Source organism: Alligator sinensis, unplaced genomic scaffold, assembly GCF_000455745.1.
Source record: "Alligator sinensis unplaced genomic scaffold, ASM45574v1 scaffold301_2, whole genome shotgun sequence".
In the NCBI taxonomy this organism is placed as follows: domain Eukaryota; kingdom Metazoa; phylum Chordata; order Crocodylia; family Alligatoridae; genus Alligator; species Alligator sinensis.
In genome coordinates this window covers 3,490,204-3,509,710 of record NW_005841874.1, presented here as the reverse complement: position 1 = coordinate 3,509,710, position 19,507 = coordinate 3,490,204, and the positions used below count along the sequence as shown (strand labels likewise).

The 19,507-nt window shown below is 42.0% G+C and overlaps 1 protein-coding gene across 1 annotated transcript in view; it reads right to left on the bottom strand.

The window, feature by feature from the left end:
- Positions 1–52: 52 nt before the first annotated feature.
- CCDC39 (coiled-coil domain containing 39) overlaps positions 53–19,507 on the bottom strand; it is a 38,361-nt gene continuing 18,906 nt past the window's right edge. Inside the window, exons 9-19 of the mRNA XM_025195982.1 lie at positions 18,045–18,239; positions 17,139–17,303; positions 15,739–15,876; positions 12,439–12,647; positions 10,733–10,856; positions 8,726–8,885; positions 7,391–7,497; positions 4,798–4,938; positions 3,360–3,539; positions 2,904–2,992; positions 53–1,301 (exon numbers count right to left, since the gene is read on the bottom strand). Coding sequence (XP_025051767.1) covers positions 1,136–1,301; positions 2,904–2,992; positions 3,360–3,539; positions 4,798–4,938; positions 7,391–7,497; positions 8,726–8,885; positions 10,733–10,856; positions 12,439–12,647; positions 15,739–15,876; positions 17,139–17,303; positions 18,045–18,239 — 1,674 coding nt within the window. The 3' untranslated portion in view covers positions 53–1,135. The remainder of the gene's footprint in view (positions 1,302–2,903; positions 2,993–3,359; positions 3,540–4,797; positions 4,939–7,390; positions 7,498–8,725; positions 8,886–10,732; positions 10,857–12,438; positions 12,648–15,738; positions 15,877–17,138; positions 17,304–18,044; positions 18,240–19,507) is intronic.

The window sequence follows — 19,507 nt, the reverse complement described above, 5'->3', positions numbered from 1 at the left end:
GTGTGCATCCATCCCAAAAGATTTCCATAGTGCTTTCTGAAACAGAAATATGTTTGCTCTTCCACTGCCCCTAAGCAGCAAGATGGTGCTGTACTCATTTTACAGGTGAGGAAAGTGAGGCAGAGGTGTGTGCACCCTACTTTAGTCCTGATACCCCAAATGTATCATCAGAAATGGTTTTTGACTGTAGTTTTAGGAAAACAGTTATATAGGACGAGTGCTGCTGTGAATGGGCCACAGTTTCTTGCATCATAAGGTTTTAAACTCTGGTTGGCAGAGCACTTGGTGACCTGGACTTGATGATCTGGGTGATCATAGGGTGCTATTTGTCCTTGTTTACAGCTGGTTGTCTATACTTTCTTAAGATACGTTGTAGTTGCCATAAGGATATACTGTGTGGTCCTGAATGGGGATGAGAAGCAGCCTACAAGACGGCCCTTTTCTGTTGAGATGTAGTCTGCAGTGTGAAAGATTGGTAGCCTGTTTCAAACTGTTTTTGAAGCAAAGCAAATGTGAATGTGCCACTCACTATAAAGTGTTACCTGACATGTGGCTTTGGTATAAATATAGATTAAAATAGTGGAAATGGAAAGCTGGCTTTGTTTACAAACTTATACTCCCCCTGTTCCCAATTTTGCAGTATGGAGAAATCAAGTCAAATTGTAATGTTCTGAAGTGAAGATCACATCTATTTGGAGATGGCATTCTTTATGACTATGAATCAGTATTTTGCTCAGTACAAAAGGACTGTAACATTAACGGTCAGTTTTTAAGAAGGACTAGGAAAACTGGTTACTGATATGCAGAGAGACTGCCCCTTTTGTCATAAGAATCTGGATTGCTGAAGCGGATTCCCCAAAGCCATGTAGTTTCTACAGCATGAACCCAGCAACAAATTAGACACAGTTTCATTTAATGTTGTATTTGTTAATTTGCAATTCACTGCTTCAGGTAGTTTAGTGTGAATCTTTACTAGCAACTACGTTTAAAAAGCATATTTTAATACAGTAAACATTTCTATGTTAGAAGATCTCGATAAATAAGGAAGAGAGCATTAAATAATTATTAAAGTAACGTAGAAGCACACATAGAAGCACTGCTAGTGGGATGTGAACCCTCCACAATACAATTCAAATTATTTCAGTTTTTTTCTGCTGGAAAGGTTACTTGAGCTGCTAGCTGCACTAGAGGGCCGTGAACTAGCACCAGTAGCTGAAGCGGGAGGGCTGATTGACAAGCTCAAATCTACAACTTTAGGTAATACTTGACCAGAAGCTGAGCCTTTGTTGCTCCTGGATGATCTAAAAAAAGGCAGAAAATGAGATTAGTGTGACATCTGAACATTTTCAAGACAAAACTTTTTTTCCAGATGGCTGCTGGATGTCCATTTAGACCATGACCATGGTATATTTTAAGTAGAATGTTTCTTCTGCAGAGGAACAAATGAAGGGATGTTGATTTATTAGTGGTATTCAACAGGAGAAAACTATTTAAAACTTGCACACCCACACACCCATGTGTTTGTTATTTAATTGGGAAAAGGAATTGAATTTAAAGCTGCTAGACTACAAGCTGTGAGTGGAGAACTCCAGCAGCAAGGAAAATAGTTGTGTCCTCTGAAAATTGGGGTGCACAGATTTTTTTGGGCCAATGCTGATGGCCAATTATTAACACACCGTATTGGCCGATACTGCTCCAGTTGCAGATATGCAGCCCTGCAGCTTGGAAAGCACCATCTGGTGGGCGGCTGCTGCTGTGGGCTGGGGCTGGGGCCTGGGCTCTTCCTGGTGGGGGGGTTGGACTGAGGCTGCACTTGGGGTGGGCAGCAGCAGTGCTGGGAGGGGCTGTGGCCACCCCAGAATTCACTACAACGCCCCTCCCAGCGCTGCCACCGCCTGCTCTGAGTGCAGCACCCCCCCGGGAATAGCCCAGCCCCTGGACTCAGCCCTTGCCATGTGCACAAATTTGGGGGCGCACCCCCCCATGCCTCCCCTGGGGTGCACACAAGCGGAAACCGCTCCCTCTTCCCTGTGCCGGCCAGGCAGGGCCTGTCTCAGCCTTAGCTCCCCTCCTCCCTCACTGTGGGGGGGTCTCAATCTGCATGAAATGTGTAGCAAGCCCAGCAAGTAACCCCCCCCCCACCCCCCCCCCCCCCCCCCCCCAACAGACTTACCAGCCAAACACTGCTCACCTGGCTTCCAGGTCACATTCCTGGCTGCGTGCATGCACACGGCATATATCAGCAACATTATCGGCTACATCAGCCAAAAAAAGTATGATACAAACCGATGTATCGGTGCACTAGGTGCAGCTGGTGAACTCAGACTGGTAGGGTGGTGAAGCATCCCATAGGGTGGGTTTTGCAGCCGGCCCTCTACCAGCTGGCTGCAAATCCCACCCCCCCCGGCCAGATGCTCCACTGCCCCACCAGTCTGAGTTCACCAGCTGCGCCTGTGGTACACCTTTTATCTGAAACCATCTAAAAATAAATGTGTTCGAGTGAAAGTGGAAAAGTAGGACGACAATGGAGGAAAGGGAAGCATGGAATGTGACAAAACAGCAGGGTACAACAACTGGGCATGTTTGATACCATTACTATCTTGACTTGAATTGGACTGAACCAGGCTAGGCAGACAGAGGACATGTCCATGCATCTAATATGACAATTCCAAGTCAAACTGATATTGGCTGTTTATTAGAAGGATCCAAAAGACTTGAAGGAAGTAAGAAGTATTCTTTTACTAGTCAAAAGAATGAGCTAGTAGGACGAGAAAGATAAAGGAGCTGGAAGTAAGTATAAGGAATAGCAAATTAGCCTTGCAAGGTACACAGAACCAAGTTCTACCACTCAGGACAATATCTGGGTGAATTTTTGGCTAAAAAAGGAAGTGCTAAACACTTACCTGACAGAGGCCACTGAACTCTGAGAAGAGGATGATCGAGAACTGTGACTACTGCCACTGGAAGCAGCTGTAGGAAGTTCTAAACCACACTAGAAGATGAGAGATTTTATTGGTCTCTTATGGGAGGATAAGATATAATGGGGATATAGAAGCCAGTTAAAGCATGCAAATCTTTTTAATGTATTATCAGTACTAATAGCAAGAGTTAAATACAACCCTTATTTTTTTTAAATAGCCCTACTTTCTTATGAAACAGGCACAGAGTTCCTTCGAATCACTGAAGTAACTACATTGCAATGTTACGTTTTTTTTCGCGTGAAGCAGATTTGTTAGGTAATCTTTTATTGGACCAGCCATTTAGCTGGGAGAGTTGTTAGACTCACTAGTGCACAGAGCCCTTCCTTTGCTGTGTTGAGTTGGGTCGGGTTTTTTTGGTATGCCAGTTAATATTTTTACCTGTTGAAAGTATGCTTCAAAGGGTGTAATTAAGTCAGGATTTGCTTCAAGAACATCCACCAACAACTTGTCAATGGTTCTGTTAAAATCTTTCAGTTCACGGAGATCAATGTCTTTTTCTTCTTGTGTTTCTGTTTTAGTTTTCTTTGAAGATCGAACTTCTCTGGATAATCTGGAACACTGTCACAAATTAGCAGTACAGTTTTGGTTATCTTAAACCCCCTTGGAAAGCACCCGCTAAAAACTGTTCAGATCAGTGAGACCACAGCATCTTGTAAGGAATGATGTGGTGGAATATAAAGGTATAACAAACAATGTTGTGATAACAAACTGAAATCACAACACATGTAATATTAAATGCAGTGTAACTTAAGAGAACAGATTGTTACACAATACCAACAGTTACATGTCATTGTACTATATGAAACTTTAAAAGAATAGTTAATTAAATATGAACAGATACAAGTTAGTAAATAAAAGTGCTATTCAGTTGGAGATATACCGTATGGTGAAAAACAGAATTTGAATACATCTTCAAACACTCAGGCAGGATCCAGACACGCAGGCATGTGCAGTTTGTGGCACCACAAACTTATGTGGTGCCACAAACGGCACGTGTTGCATGTTAAACAGTGTGCCATCCTGGTAATTAGCAGTGCTGGGGCAAAATTTGCTGCCAGGATTTCCCAGTACCAAATAAAATACCTGGGAAAAAAAAAAGCAGTACAGAGCACACAAGTGCTGTGTGTCAGAACAAACGCAGAGACGGGAGCAGCCCGTCCACCACATGCTAGAGCTCCTGCGCAGAGGCACTTTGCACGCCAGCCAACTCTGGTTGGCTGAGGTGCAGCGTGCGTCGAGACAGGGGAGCAGGCAGCCTTCTGGGCTGTCTCTGCGTGCATCAGTGTGGAGGGTCTGGTGCAGAACCCCTGTGCTGGGGCACACTGTGCCCCAGCAAGCCGCACAGCAGCTGGCTGGGGCACGGTGCTTCGAGACGGGAGCAGCTGACTGGAGTGCAGTGTGACTCAGCACAGGTGCTTTATGTGCCTCAGCAGGGGCTTTGCAGTGTGCAAAGATGGGGGAGCAGGCAGCCTTAGCCTGCCTAAGGCTACCTGCTCCCCTGTCTCCGCTGCTCCCTGGCTGTCTAGGGTGTGGGGGCTGCCTACTGGCTAGCCCCACGCTGAGGCAGACGTTGGCCCAGCCAGCCCCCCCTGCAGTACATGGAGCAGCAGGACAATGTGTCCCACTGCAAGTAGCATGAACGGGGATGTGCACTGCAGCATAAAGCAGCACAAAATTTGTGCTGCTGCAAATGCACGCCCCTGCTCACGTGGACACAGTCTCAGTGTTTGCAGTAACTGACCTGAATGTAAACGTGGTTTATTTTGTTCCTAATATCACTCAAACTAATGTGTTGTCATGAATTAGTTTAACCAACCTGTTTCATGATCCTTTCTAATTTTGGCTTCTGCTCATTTGTGACTTTGTTAAGCTGCAAAACATAAGCTTGTTTCTCCTCTCTCTCTTCTTGGTAGGCAGCCTCCTGTTTTAGCATGATGGCCAAAGTATTTTCCATACTCTGCAAAAATAAGCACAGATCTAATGTAATGCACAGTATTTTGAGCACTGTTTTTGATTAGTTTAAAAAACGGTATTAACTTTAATGAAGTGTTTCTGATATTCTTCCAATATTTTATTAATGTTTTGCACTAGGATCTCTCTTATAACTTAGGTTGTGACAGTTAAAGTTGTGTTGAGCTCTGAGGCACAGTCCCAACAATTGGGCCTCCTGTTACAGACCCGTGCACGGCAAGAGGTGCAATTGTGGGATCGAGGATCAGATCCCAAGGGCACCATATTAAAGTGGCAGAGCAAAGCCTGGAATCATGTTCCTGGGCTCCCCTTGCACTGGGAAGTAGTGCTGCCATGGCTGGGAGCATCCAGTCAATTAATCAGGTTAGTTGCATCTTAAGTGTAATGTCTGCCTGGGGCCTTAGTTTTTACTGTTAGTTATTTTTAACCATAGCTTGTGTCCCGAAGGTATCAACATCATTATGAAACCAGACTTTCAATTCTCTTGTCTGTATGTCAGGTATTTATGAATAAATAACTTATAACTAGGTCTTTATATATAGTTCCCATGTATGGAAACTTTATCTTACACCTGATAAGAATGATCAGCACTGAATAAAATGTTCAGAAATTCCTAATGAAGCTTAGGCACTCCTATATTAAACTTTGCAGTGCTAAACATCTAGGTGGGCAATTATTTGGGCTGGAGAGCCACTTAATGAGTTTTGGTGACTGTTGAGGGTGGGGGGCTGGGGAGATGTCCGCTGAACCTATCTGACCCGCTGGTTGTAGCCAGGAGCCTGAGGAGGGAGGGATGTTCCCTGTGCCGCTCTGCTGTCATAGCTGGGGCTGGGCCTAGGTCAGGCCAGGCAGTGCACAGACTCCTTGGCCACTCCCTTCCCCCCACCCATCTCTACCTCCCCGACCTAGCTTCCTGTTGGCACTGTGCAGTCCTGGCACTGGCCACCAGCAGCCAGGCCCATACGGGATAGGGAGGCAATGCAGCGCACCAAATGGCCATTCTGCCCACCCACTGTGATGAGCTGCTGTTGCTGCGCTGCACCAGGGAAGTCGAAGGTGGCTGTCCCAGGCTGAGCCCACTCCACGGCCAGCAGAGATTCACCTCCTAGTGGTGCTGTGGTGGCAGTGGCTCACGGTGGCAGGCTACTCGGTACACTGCATCATGCCCCATCCCATGCGGGCCCAGCTGCCAGTGACTGATGCCAGGAATGCACAGCCACAACACCAACAAGAAGCCAGATGGGGTGGGGGGTGAATTGGGCCGAGGCAGAGAAGTCTGTGCTGTGTGGCGCAGCCCTCCCTCCTTGGGCTCCCAATGGTGATCAACAGGCTGGATACAGCCATGGACTGTATTTTGCCCTCCCCCAATCTAGCTGCTTAGCTTCCTGGTGGAACTAACAACACCCAAGCTCACATAGGCTACCTAAACAACGTGTGGGGAGAGTTACAAGGTGCACTTAAGTGATATGTGAAGGTGCCCATACTAGTTCTGCAACCAAGAGCAATACATCTGTGTTGGTGAAGTATTGCACCTGAGTTAATTAGCTCCTTTAAGAAGCATGCTGTTGCTTACTGGGCTGGCTTTCTCTAGTCCTTTAATCATCTGAGAGATGTCTGTAATCTGCAAGGCAGCATTATGCTGATACTCCAGCTAACTATGGAACCAAGCAGAGCAAATTAGTCCAGGCATAGCACCAAGCTAACACAAGTATACTGTTTTCAGCTCTGCGTGCATTAGGGTCCAGAAGCAGCTTGAACATCTCTGCATAGCACAGCCTTGCATTGGACAGACATGCTTTTAGAGAGCTAAGAATGGGATTGATGATTCCAGCCCACAGAGAGCCACTTACGGTAGTCCTCAGTAAGGGCTGAGGGAAAAGGGTGTCTCAAGCCCTATGCTGTCTCCATGCCTTTGACATCCTACTCTAGGCTGCAGAAAGGTGCCTCCCTCTACTCAGATCATTCAGCCAGGATGTTACTTCCTGCATTTTGTGTGGAGCCTGGTCTGCTAGCTGTGCTCAGAGCACCTATCTGATCCAGTATCTTAGGAACTTTAATATCAGACACTTGGGTAATTCCAGGATTAGATGACAGCTGCGAATAGATGTTTTGAGGACCTAGATTTTGGGCTTATGTACTAATTCCCTTTGTGAATCTCACACAGTCACTTAACAGTCTGTCTTAGGGGAAAAAATCAGTGGAATTCAGACTTAGAACCTTAAATCACCATTCAAAATGGGACATAGGCTCCCATGTGAATCAAGTACCTTCGAATTTTTGTTTCCATTATCCTGGAGAAGTAGAAAGGGGTATAGAGAATCACACAGCTAGTACAGGAGAAATACTTCTGGAAGGATGTGTAATCTTTGAGAAAGATATGAATGAGCTATGTAATACTTTGGCTTTGGTGATATACTTGGAAGTCATGTGCGTTGTACCTGAACATCCTCCTGAAGCTCCTTGATCTGTCTTCGTTTGTATCTGAGTTTTTCATCAGCCGCTCTTTTCTCTTCTTCCAACTGCAGCTTTTCTTCATACTCCTCACCTATGATTCCAAACAATGAAGTTAGTACAGACTTGCAAGGTGCGTGCCATAACTCATGCTTATGTCACTGAATCTGCATATGATAGATGGAGTATTGTTGCCTTTTAAAACACCTACATAAAAATGTGTTCATATACAATATGCTGACTTTAGTTATGGCCAAATATGAGAGAGGAAGAGTTTTCCCAGCCTGCCTTAAGACTACAGTCCTGAGTTATGCTATTCTGAGGTGCAGTGTATTAGACACATCATACCTGTAAATAGAACAACCTGTTTGTATCTAATCACAGGATGCCTTTATAAAGCCACATGAAGAGCAGAGTTGGAGATATAAGTCCATAATCACTTTATGAAACAAAACCCCTTTTCCTTTCCTTTTAATATTTTACACCACTGATTAAAGTTGCCAGGAGGAAGAGAACAAATATTTAAACATTGTACAGTTGACTGCTGAGCTCCTGAGAAGTATATATGTTCTTTCTGTAGGTATATACCTCAGGTACTTTGGGAGTTACGCTTTTACTTGTCTACCTACTTATAGAAAATGCACTGCTGCTACAAAAGGTGCAAACCTGAAACGCACACAACTGGAAAAGCAGACTTTCAAGGAAGTGTGTCCTCAGAAGTCCTAAAGTGCTTGCTTTTAATTTGGTAACACTTTATGGGGGACATTCTCAAGATTTAAAACCTTCATGGATATAAATTCTCCATAATAACTTGTTACCAAAAATAAGACAAAAAATGACTGGATTGGTGAAGAATAATAACTTAATTGCTGCTGAAGAGCCAGCAGAGGGCACACAAGTTAAACATCAAACCTTTCTCTACAGCTGTACTGATGCCAGTGATCCAGCTTTTACACAAATAAAAGTAATAGGTTTACTGTGAAGGTTTCTTATTCAACTTCTTTCTAATCTGCCTTCCAACGGTGGTTTTGTATTCAGGACTATCCACAACCCCTATGCGGGTGTTATGACATGTATACATATCGTAAGGAAAAAAATTAACATTAATTTCATGTCAACGCCCTTTTTTTTTTCTTGTACCTAATCTTGCTGTGCCCTGGCCAACTAATGATAGCAGCATGTGAATTACTCTCCCTTCTGCTGGTGTCGGCTTGTTCTATACTCGGTGAATACAACCCTCATATCATTACTAGCTCTAGTGTCTCTGATTTAGACCGTCACCTCCAATTCCCACAGTTAATAACCATCTGCTTTTGGCATACTTGTCTCTGTGACTTTTTTAAAAGAGTTTCGGTAATTGCTGTTGCAGTTATTAAGCACACGCAGGGTATTTTCCAGGGCTACAACTTCCTTTTCAGCTTTGCGGATCTTTGCATCCAAATCATCACCTTCCCGTTGAAGGTCCTCCTTATCCTGGGCAGCCTAAAAGTAAAACCAGATATCTCAGGTTGGTAAATGACAGACCAGATAAGATACAGGGCTGCTTGAGTAGTCCTAAAACACACTAAGACAATTACAGGAAAAGAATCCTGGTGGGCAAGCAGTTAGGAACCATACATGTGGGCAAGAATCCACTTTTGAGCTCACGGTTCAGACTGGGACCTTACCTACTAAGTAGCTGGAAAGAGGTTTCCAGTAAGTGGCATCCATATGAATATCCCACTGTAGGTGCACCCCATGCACTTGAGATAACAGACCTATGATAAGGAAAAGCCTTTCTGTTCACATGTGCCCTAGCACTCATTTCTCAACTAGGGCATGAGGGCTGGTATGTCTCTCCCATTCCTGAGTTTCTTTTACTCTGCAGAATGGAAGTACAAGGGACTTCAAGAAGAAACATAAGGTGGAATGCACAGAACTCCACTTACTGCAAGATACACAACTGGTTTGTTCTTTGAATGATTGTCCAGATGCATGTTCCACTGTAAATGACTTAAGCTTATAGCCCATATGGAAGTGGAACCTTAAAGGGTCTTATGAGAACAGCAACCAAAGAACTGTTTCCCCAAATATGGCATGCAATCTGGAGCTTTTGGAGATGTCTAGTGACTTGTGAATATAGCTCCAGCTTTGCAGACATTAACCATGGAGGCATTTTTGATTGAAGCTGCAGGTGCTGTCTGAACTCTTGACGGTATGTGTGGTAATTGCTGCTAAACAGTCTGCCATAGGTAGCTCACAGCACATTCTGACACAGGCAGAGGTATACTGGGAGAGTGTCTGCATAGAGTGTTGTACCCTTCATCATTACTGTGGTTAAATAAAAGTCCAGGGTCTGACTTGAAAGGTTTAGTTATTCACAAGTAGAAGGTTAGTGACTTCCTAGAATTATGGATCTCTCTGTGCTGGGCTGGAGAGCCAGTTCAGTTAGCCCAGGTAAGTCTGTCTTGTAGAACTTTCCTATTGCTAACTAAAGTGTCTCTGGAGAAGAACAGGGCTGCTCTACACGCAAGTGCATTCAGCAGCCATGCCACAAGGAGAAGATCAAGCTTTCAGAGACACGGGCCAGGGGCCCAGAGACAGGAAAGAAAGGAGTGGAGTTAGTGCCTCAAAGCCAGGACCAACACAGTGGGCCTAGGCTAGAAGGCTTAGCCACATTTATGGGGCAGGGGCCGAATAGGCCAAGGCCCCAACAGAGGCAACAACAGTCATGTAGCATCTGCAAGGCATGGGGCACAGTATAGGGGTTGTATGGAGTCGTGCAATTAGCCCTTAAGGCAGGAGCTCCTCACCTCCGGATGTTCTCTGGAGCAAAGACCTGATCTGGGGCAGCCTCTTTGAGAACCAAAAGAAACATCAAGATGTGGCAGATGAGTGAAGGGAAGATGGTTCCCAGAAGTAGATTGAAATAAAGGGGACTCTGGGGTGCCTCCAGGGGTTCTCAACTGCCCTGGGGATGACGCCCTGTTACAGGGAGCAAGTTGCAGTTTATGTTTTAAATGTCTTGGAAAATGTCCTTTAAGTATGGATGGGCTAAGTTTCTTGTTATTCCACATGCTGTTGAGAAAAGAAGATTTAGAAGATTCTGCACTTTAGGGACCTGGGCTAAGAAGTAAGCTGTTCTCACCCCAAGATATCAAGAAAACACATGGCCATGACCCTTCTCTGATGGGGACAACAGGTAGGAGGTTGAGAAATTTACTTTACTGGGGGAGAGAGTTGATTTAAGAATAAAACAGAGAAAACCACAGTTTAAATAGACACCTGTTATGTGACTGCCTAAGTATTGCATTGATTAAAGCATTTCAATAGTAAAGTTACTAAACTACCTTAATGACATAGTAAGTCTGAGTTTTCTCCTCTTCTCCTTCAGGAGGCATCATGACAATTGTCAGAATTTCATATCTGCGCCTCAGTTTATCAATTTTACTTAGACGTTCTTGAAATTCAGCACTGATGTGATGGAAGGAAAGGAAATGCAAAGTGAGCTCTTGAGAAATTGTTTGCCATGTGCTGTTTTATCAGCTGCTTCTGGCTACAGTCTGCACATGCATAGGGAGCCAACCAGGAAAGCAGTACTCCTACTGCTGGCAGGTTGGCCCACTTGCTCCCAATCCTCCCAGCCCTAGACATCTGGTCCTCTTCCCACCCACAACTCTTCTAACATTACTGCATAAAGTGGACAAATTTAACATTATATTTCGGATCCCTGCATCGCAGGAGGCCAGGCCATAATCCTCCCCCAAACATTTTAAGATTTGGCATTTAAGTCCTACAGCTGCACAAACTGCCCCCTGCTGATCATATCTTAATATTGCCACAGCTAGAGGAGAGTAAGCAACAGCAGGCAACAACCCCAAATCAAATTACATGGAAGTACCAATTAGCTGTGTAATTATCAAAGGAAAAACACACAGTCTGCACTCTTGGTGAGGAGTTAAGCTTTAGTCACACTAAATCACTCTAATTTCCTATTGTGTGGGGTGTGGCTAGCAGAGGGGGAATAAAAGCCTGCCAGCTCAGCTGTTGAGTGCTTGTTTTTCAGTTGGGTTTAACCACCCACAAGATAGATGTTGAGAAGTCAGAGCTAAAGGTTGGAGCAAATATTTTGAATCAATAATGTTATTGTTTTAAAGGGAAGAAAGTTATGCTTTTATTATAACTATCTGTTTAACAGTGTAATCAACTAGCTAATGGGTATGTATAATATATACACATACCATTTCTAGTCTACAGGAGCTTGAAAAGCTGCCTCAAGAGACAGCTAACAGAGATTCTCTGGATATTTGTGAGAATTTTTAGCTTGCTGCGTCAGCCATCACAGTTTCATTAAATGCATGCTCCTGCTGAGAAGGTTCTCTCATCAAATGTGACTTGCTCTTATAACTAGTTAATACAGTGTAGTCTACAGTTATCTTGAACAAATGCAATAGTGGAGAGACAAACTCAGTACCTCGCCTTAAAAAAAAAACCAACAACCCCCCCATGCCCCTGTTGCACAAGATTGTACGTATTTAGTTACAGACCTTTGTCAGGACTAGATGTCATCTTTCTAAATAGGCCAAACAGCACTGTCTTGTTAAGCACAGAGATGGGGGATTGCTAGCAGAGTGATGAAACACTGAGTTAGCAGTTCAGAAAGGAGACTGAAGTTGAGGGACTTGGGCTCTGTTCCCAGGTCTTTATTGACTTGCTGTATACTTTGTGCCAAGACACTTAACTGCTCCTCGGTCATTCTATTTGTGAAATGGGGAAAAATGCTTCCTTGTGTAAAACAATGAAATCCTCAAATGAATGGAACTATATAAAAATGATTTTTGGCAGATTTTATCTTTTTGATGGTGGTACCAAGGTACTTTTGAATAGAAAATTTAGTTAGTTTTCTGAGGGGAGGAAAACAGGAAAAATTGTAGAATGACCACAATTTAACCTTACCTTCAGTGAAACATATTTAATGTGTTTGATTATCTTCCCTGTCTTCCACTTAAGTATTAAGAAAGTTGCACGTAATGTTTTGAAAATGTTTGCTAGCTACCTTACATGTTGCCGCTCCTGATCCACAAATCTTAACTGAGATTCAAGCATTGCCTTATGAACTTTAATTTCTTCAGTTCTTTCAGCCATGGCTGCGTTTAATTGTAATTTTCGTTTTTCCAGTGAGAGAACTTGCTCTGCCTTATTGTACAGTGTATCTCGAAGACGTTTCAATTCCAATTTCAGAAGATTATCTTCAACCATCAAATCCTAGCAAATGCCAAAGGACAAATAATCCCAAATTATAAGGTTTGTTTTTCAGGACAAGTTTTTTAAACTTGTAGGAAAAAAATCAGTTACTTAGAAAGCACCAGTTAAACAGTATTTCTTCTATATAATTTTAATAGAGAAATGGAATACATTTTATCACCTGTAAGGGTCTCTGTAGTTTGTCAATCTCTTCTTTCTTAATTACCTGTATTCACAGTGCTCTCAAATTTGTGAGGCAAACAGTTCTTCAGTTTTAACACCCTTTAACTATGAAATTTACACAAAAGAAATGCAACTTTCAAAGAGATGTTATTTCTTTGAGAAATTGTTCTTAATTTTTATAAAGTGCTAGAATGTGTACACATCAAAAATTATATTGTAAATCAGAGTTAAATTTGAAAAAAAGTTACAGCTCCATGCTCCCAATGGATTATCTACAAATCCATTATGTAACATATGATTAATTTTAAACTTGTGTTTTATCTCTTATATTAGGCTTTCCTATTTGCAGTTTGCTCTTTAATAATAATTTATTATTATAATAATGAGACGTGAACAAAGATGATCCCTGAAGAAATTAAACAGACTTCAGAAAAGACTGTCAAGACCTTTGGATCTAATTATAACTATCTCAAGCGTATAACTTAAGTGTATAACTGCGTGGGACAGTACTTCTGAGCCAGGGTGCCATGGCACCTTTGGGTGCCCATGAGATCCTTTGAAGGGTGTCAGGAGATTAAGTGGATAAGCACAGGCTCCTACTTGTCCCTGCCTGGTCAATTCCCTCCCACACTGCCCAGCCCCTCTGCAAGGAAGTATAAGCACTATACTATATAACTTAATTTTTGAAGTTGGGTGGGACTCAATTCACAAAAGTTATGGAAAGGTGCCTTGAGTCCAAAAAGTTTAGCACCACTGGTGTAGGAGAAAAATACCAGGCGTCCAAAAGCTTTATGGCCCGTTTGTCACGTATGAAACCTATGTAAGATCCATGAGAGTGAGAAGGCAGAGTTTCCTTAGTCCATCCATGTGCCCACTTTCATAAGCTGCTTGCCTTTAACTCCATACCTCCAAGGAAAGTTCTTAATTTAGCGGGGGAGGTCAGCTGTAAGATCATTAGGCCTTTAGGTACAATCCTGCATCAGTAGCAAAAACTCATTCATTTCCCCAGGGCAAGATTGAGAGGCTCTTGTTTTACCCTGAATAATCTCAGCAGAATCCCAACCACTAAATGGTCTCTATGCAGTGCCCTCCACAGATCTCCAAGAACCAATAATAGCTGTTAGAATGATACTTCACCTGAGCAAATTCTGGTTAGAAGCAAGGCTTAGCCTCAGCACACCACTGCCCTAATCCCTCTAAATGTCTTCCAGTTCTGAAGACAGGTCAGGATATTTCTGTACAGTGCTGTTTTGAGCCATACTAACACACCTTGGAGCAGGAGGAAAGATAGAAACTGCTTGTTGTGGAACTGTTGCTGTTCTGCTTCCAAAGATCTGGGAGCATTTGTTGCCTGTTTACCTCTCCTCTGGACATCATAGCAGAAGGAGGCCTAGAACCTTTTTACACTCCACTCTGCCATTATTAAGAAATTAGAATTGAAACAAAAGGGTAACTGCTGTTTAGGCTGGGCCTACACAAAACACTTAAGGTAGCAGCAAATCAGCATGTTCCCAAATCCACGCTAACGAGATTTGCTGGAAGAATAAAAGCACATCCAAACCAGTTCTAGAGAGCACCTTTAGAAGGCCAAAAATGTAGTTTTGCAAAATGGATGATAGGGAACAGAAGACAATGACCCTGCTTGTTCCAATGAGAATGACTTCCTCTTGCACTCTGATCCATCGAAGCCGTCTTTTGGGCTCCACGTAGATTTGGTGGGTACATAGGCATGTGGAGGGTAGAAATAATATGAGACCAACAATAATAGGAGCCACCCAGTAATTGGCTTTGGCCAACTCCATGGATATGGTACTGTATGCCATGTTCGAATTAAGGCAGACAAGGTTCTTTGGGTAAATCCAATTATCTTTTCTTAGACCAACTCAAATAGTTGGAAAAATTCTTCTTTGCAAGCTTTCGGGTACAGATACGCTTTGCCAGGCAGAGGAAGAGTCTGCAGTTGGTCTGTACTCTTCCTGGATGAAATAGTGAAGCAGCCAGGGGCCAGTACTTATGCAAGAAAGCCAGTCAGTTAAAATGTAATTTGAGGTAGTCAACAGGGGAGAGACAGGTGGGGCGGGGGGAAGAGGAATATGTAGCTGTAGTCAGTGAATGAGAGACCAAGGTGGGGCGGGGGAGAAGGGGAATGAATATAGCTGGTAAAATAAAGAACCTCTTTTTATCAGCTATATTCATTCCCCTCCTGCCACCCCATCTCTCATCCATTGACTAGTTACATATTCCTCTTTACCCCCCACACCTGTCTCTCACCTATAGACTACCTCAATTTACATTTTAACTGATTGGCTTTCTTGCATAAGTACTGGCCTCTGGCTGCTTTACTATTCCATCCAGGAAGAGCACAGACCAACTGCAAATGCTTCCTCTGCCTGGCAAAGCATATCTGTACCCGAAAGCTTGCAAAGAAAAATTTTTCCAACTATCTGAGTTGGTCTAAGAAAAGATAATTGGATTTACCCAAAGAACCTTGTCTGCCTATATCCTTAGACCAACACAGCTACAACCTACACCCCAAATGTCAGAATTAATGACTTCTCAAAGAAGCATCAGTGATACGCTGCAGGCAGAAATAGCTGTGGCAAAGCACACACCAAATAGACTTTGCTGCATAAACGGTTTTTGGTCAATGGTAACTAAACTCCCAAAGTAGCCCTGAGACGCAGGAGGTGGTATCCATTGCACTATCAGCTAGCTATTGGAACAGTACTTTCACTTGGAGAAAAATTGCAAGACCAGGAAATGCCAAGAGAGTTTCCTATGGAAGGCTCATGACCCAACACAAAAAAGAGCAGAAAACAACCCCCAACCCATTCATCACAAGTTTTTACGTGATTTATTCCTTACAATATATATATTTTTTTTAAATAATCATGCGTCCTACAAACAGAACTGTAAAATGTTATCATACCTGCTTGACAGCTTTAGCTTTTTTAAATTCTTTATCTGATTTGTCATTGAACAGGTTTAGTTCATCTATCCTAGCCATCACACCACTCATTTCTTCTCCCGTCTTATCCATTGCCCTCTTCATAAAATGAATGTCACTCTGTTAGAAAATAAGTTGTTCATAGTTCATTTCAGTAGATACAGGCTGTTCAAAATACTAGCAGTTAAAAATTAAAAGCTCTTTGGAACAGAGACCATCTTTGATATGTAAATTTATATTGTGTGCAGTGTCAAGTCCTGATCTGTGGTGCTACTGCAGTAGTTCCTATGCAATTACTGTTTTATCTGGGGTGTCAGATTCTTTTGACACCCTTTTATGACAACATATACAAAACTTTCATAGTCACAGAGTCACAGAATTTAATGTCAGTGCTGCCCTAGGTCCAGAGCTGACTGTCATCTCATGCACAGAACCTGCGAGACTGGACTAATGGAGCAACATGGGCTGTGGGGACAGATGAATTTGAGACCCTTGATATACAGTACGTCTTCATAAAGACATTCCATTTTAATAAGAGACTCTAAATTATGGAGAATTTACCAGATCTCTTGGAAATCTGTCCCAACCCTTGCTGTTCAAAACTAATCATGCTATATCACCAGGCTTCACTGAAATGGAAAAAAATACAAACTTTTCTTACCTAAAAGATGTCTAGATACTTTCAAAACTGTTTTTAAAAGAGTAGCAAGTATCTGCCAAAGTGAGGTGGTAATTAGAAAAATGTACGTACACCAAAAACAAACAGAAGTCCTCAAAACATGCTGGAGCTGATTTATAAGCGAGTTAAGGTGAATATTGTTAGCATCTAATTACAGTATATGTATACAAATACTGTGATTGTGCGGCAAATACAAACACCCAAAGAATGTCAGTCACCCACACTACGTTTATAAAATACCTTTCAAGGTAGTATTTTTAAACCAGGGATTTTTAAAGAGTGTTTCAGCCTGTTAACCCAAACATTTTCATTTTAAAATAATGAGGCAATTTAATGCTAATTGTCTAAAACCTGATGTAGTGGAACATCATTTTGATATCATGTATAGTATGCAAGAGCTCATGTCAAAAACATACGGATAAATACAAAGTTTTTAGTTTATAGTTTTAAGTTTATTTTAAAAGTCAATCAGATCCGAAAAAGCTTGCCTTCACAATTCAAAAGTCTTCTATGTGATAAAATCTCAATTGCTCAATAGCTTCCTTTAAAGTATTGAGGGACATATTGTGAAGTTTTCCATGCAACCTAGCTGAAGTTCAGACATTCTAAATCTTGTACCAGATTCAACAAATAAAAGGGAAAAAAATTATCTAAGTTATTAGAATTCCTTAAATTCCAGAATTTGTCATTGTAAGCAAGTTACCTGAACCTTCTTGTGCTGCGCATGTAGAACATTATATGCATTTTTCTTTTCTTCTAGTGTTTTTTTAAGTTCAGCAACTTTTGCTTCTAGTACTTGTCTTTCATCTGTGTTAACCTCCCCTTTTAGCCGTGACAATCGTCGCTCCACTTGCTGAATATAAAAATCCTGTTAAAATTATTTAAAGAATATATATTAGAAAGCCTAAGCTAAACAATTAGAGCTCTCTTGATTAATGCTAAATGTTGCATGTGAACTCGGAAACTAAATTTTGGCCTTAGGACAGTCACCTAATTAAGCTATTGTTATTTTATAATTATGGCTTATAGGCCGCCTCATTTTAATGTGAAACACTAACTAAATGCTTTTAAATGAGTGGTGTGTGATGATGGCTCATAAGTAGTCTTCTAGAAGTCCAACAAAGCACAGGCTGCACAGATAGTCTGCTGTAGGGAGGCTTAGAGCAGTGTTGCAATCTTATCAACATCCCCTGGTAATGACATAAAGGGGCAAATTTTCAAAGTGGTGCATAGGAGATATGCACATAAATCTCATTAGAAAATAACAGGATTTGGACATGTACCTCTCTTGTATCACATCAAAAAATTTACCCTGAAGCATCAATAGTTCAGAGGAAAATTGATTTGGTAAACTAACAAGAAGAACTGCAGACACAAAAATGATTAAGAATACACACATACACAATGTAAATCTCAACAAATCTTAGCTGTTTCAATTTAATTCGTGCATCTGGGGAGATGGAACAGAGCGCATCATTAAGCATTGAACATTTCAGCAACTGCATTCTCTAAGCAGTTAGCGAAGTTTAAAAAAATCCAAACATTACTCATGTGTCAGCCCTAAAGAAAATTATGAAGAAAATTAACTGAGAACTAGCAAACCCCTTACCTGATTATAAGTTATTTCTTGTTGCTTTAACGCATCCGCGTCAAGTTTGCGTAACCGACTGTTGAGGTTTTTAAGTGATGCTTGGCTTCCCTCAATTTCTGCTATAAGACACTTTTCCTTCTCCTGCTGTACCTGTAACTCCTGAGTTTTCTTGAAATGCAGTTCTTTCAACTGGCTCATTTGAGTTTCTTTTTCCTGATGACAGATTACTCATTAAGCACACAGTAATTTCTGAGCAATGTCTTTTGAAGACATGCATGTGCCTTTATCATTTATAGAAAAAAACACAGTTCAGATATTTTATACGTACAAAGTAACAGAAATCTCAGAAATAGTATGTCGATAAAGAAGTATTTGATTTCAGGACATAATTAATATGTCTTTAAAACTGACATCCTAATTCCATTATTACCAAAGTGCCATTGCTTCTTTTTTTTTTCAGAGACTGCTATCCCTTCCTCTCTCTCCTTTCTCTCAGCAGCCTATAATTTCTTTGCCTCCTTCCACCCTCACTCCTCACTGCCTTCCAGTGCACAGCTATAAAATAGTGCTGCACTTTTTTATTTTTTACTGATTTCTTTCAAATGACTTCTTGTAGGCTTTTACAAATAGTGTATTACAACTTATGACAAGATCTATATGTATAGGTGGATGGTTCTGTTTTAAAACTTATTCATACATTTTAAGGTTGCTTTCTCCTTTTTTCTAAATCTGCCCAGACCTGAGTTGAGGTTTCTGTGCTATGGCTGATACCATTAGCAACTAAAGGAATGGAAAGAAATAAGGTTCTTGGTCTGCTTAGGTGTTCAAGAGGTCAGCAGTAATAGGACTAAATCTTGAATTCTGAGCTCAAAAGGTATAAAAAAATATTCAAGGTGGGAGGAGGTGTAGGTATAGGGAAGGGAAGATAAAATGCCAGGACACACTTAATTAGGTCGATAGATAGATCACACTTTTGAAAGAGTCACCCGGATACCACATGAAGAATTGCTGCAGTATAAAAAAAAATCCCCACTAATCACACACCATTAGTTATGACATACCATCCTTTCCTGGAACCTACTGTATACAAGATATCCTCAAACAATTCCAACCCATACTAGAAGAAGACCCAATTCTTAAAGCAATGTTACCAGAACCACCCATCCTAGCCTTTAAACACACCAAGCCTCACCATCCTGTATGCCTTGAAGCAACCTCTTGAAGACCCCCAGGGTAGGGGAGAGCACCACCTCCCTTGGGAGCCTGTTCCAGACCTTGGCCACTCTAACTGTGAAGAAGTTCTTCCTAATGTCCAATCTAAATCTGCTCTCTGCTAGCTTGTGGCCATTATTTCTTGTAACCCCCGGGGGCGCCTTGGTGAATAAATACTCACCAATTCCCTTCTGTGCCCCCGTGATGAACTTATAGGCAGCCACAAGGTCGCCTCTCAACCTTCTCTTGCGGAGGCTGAAAAGGTCCAG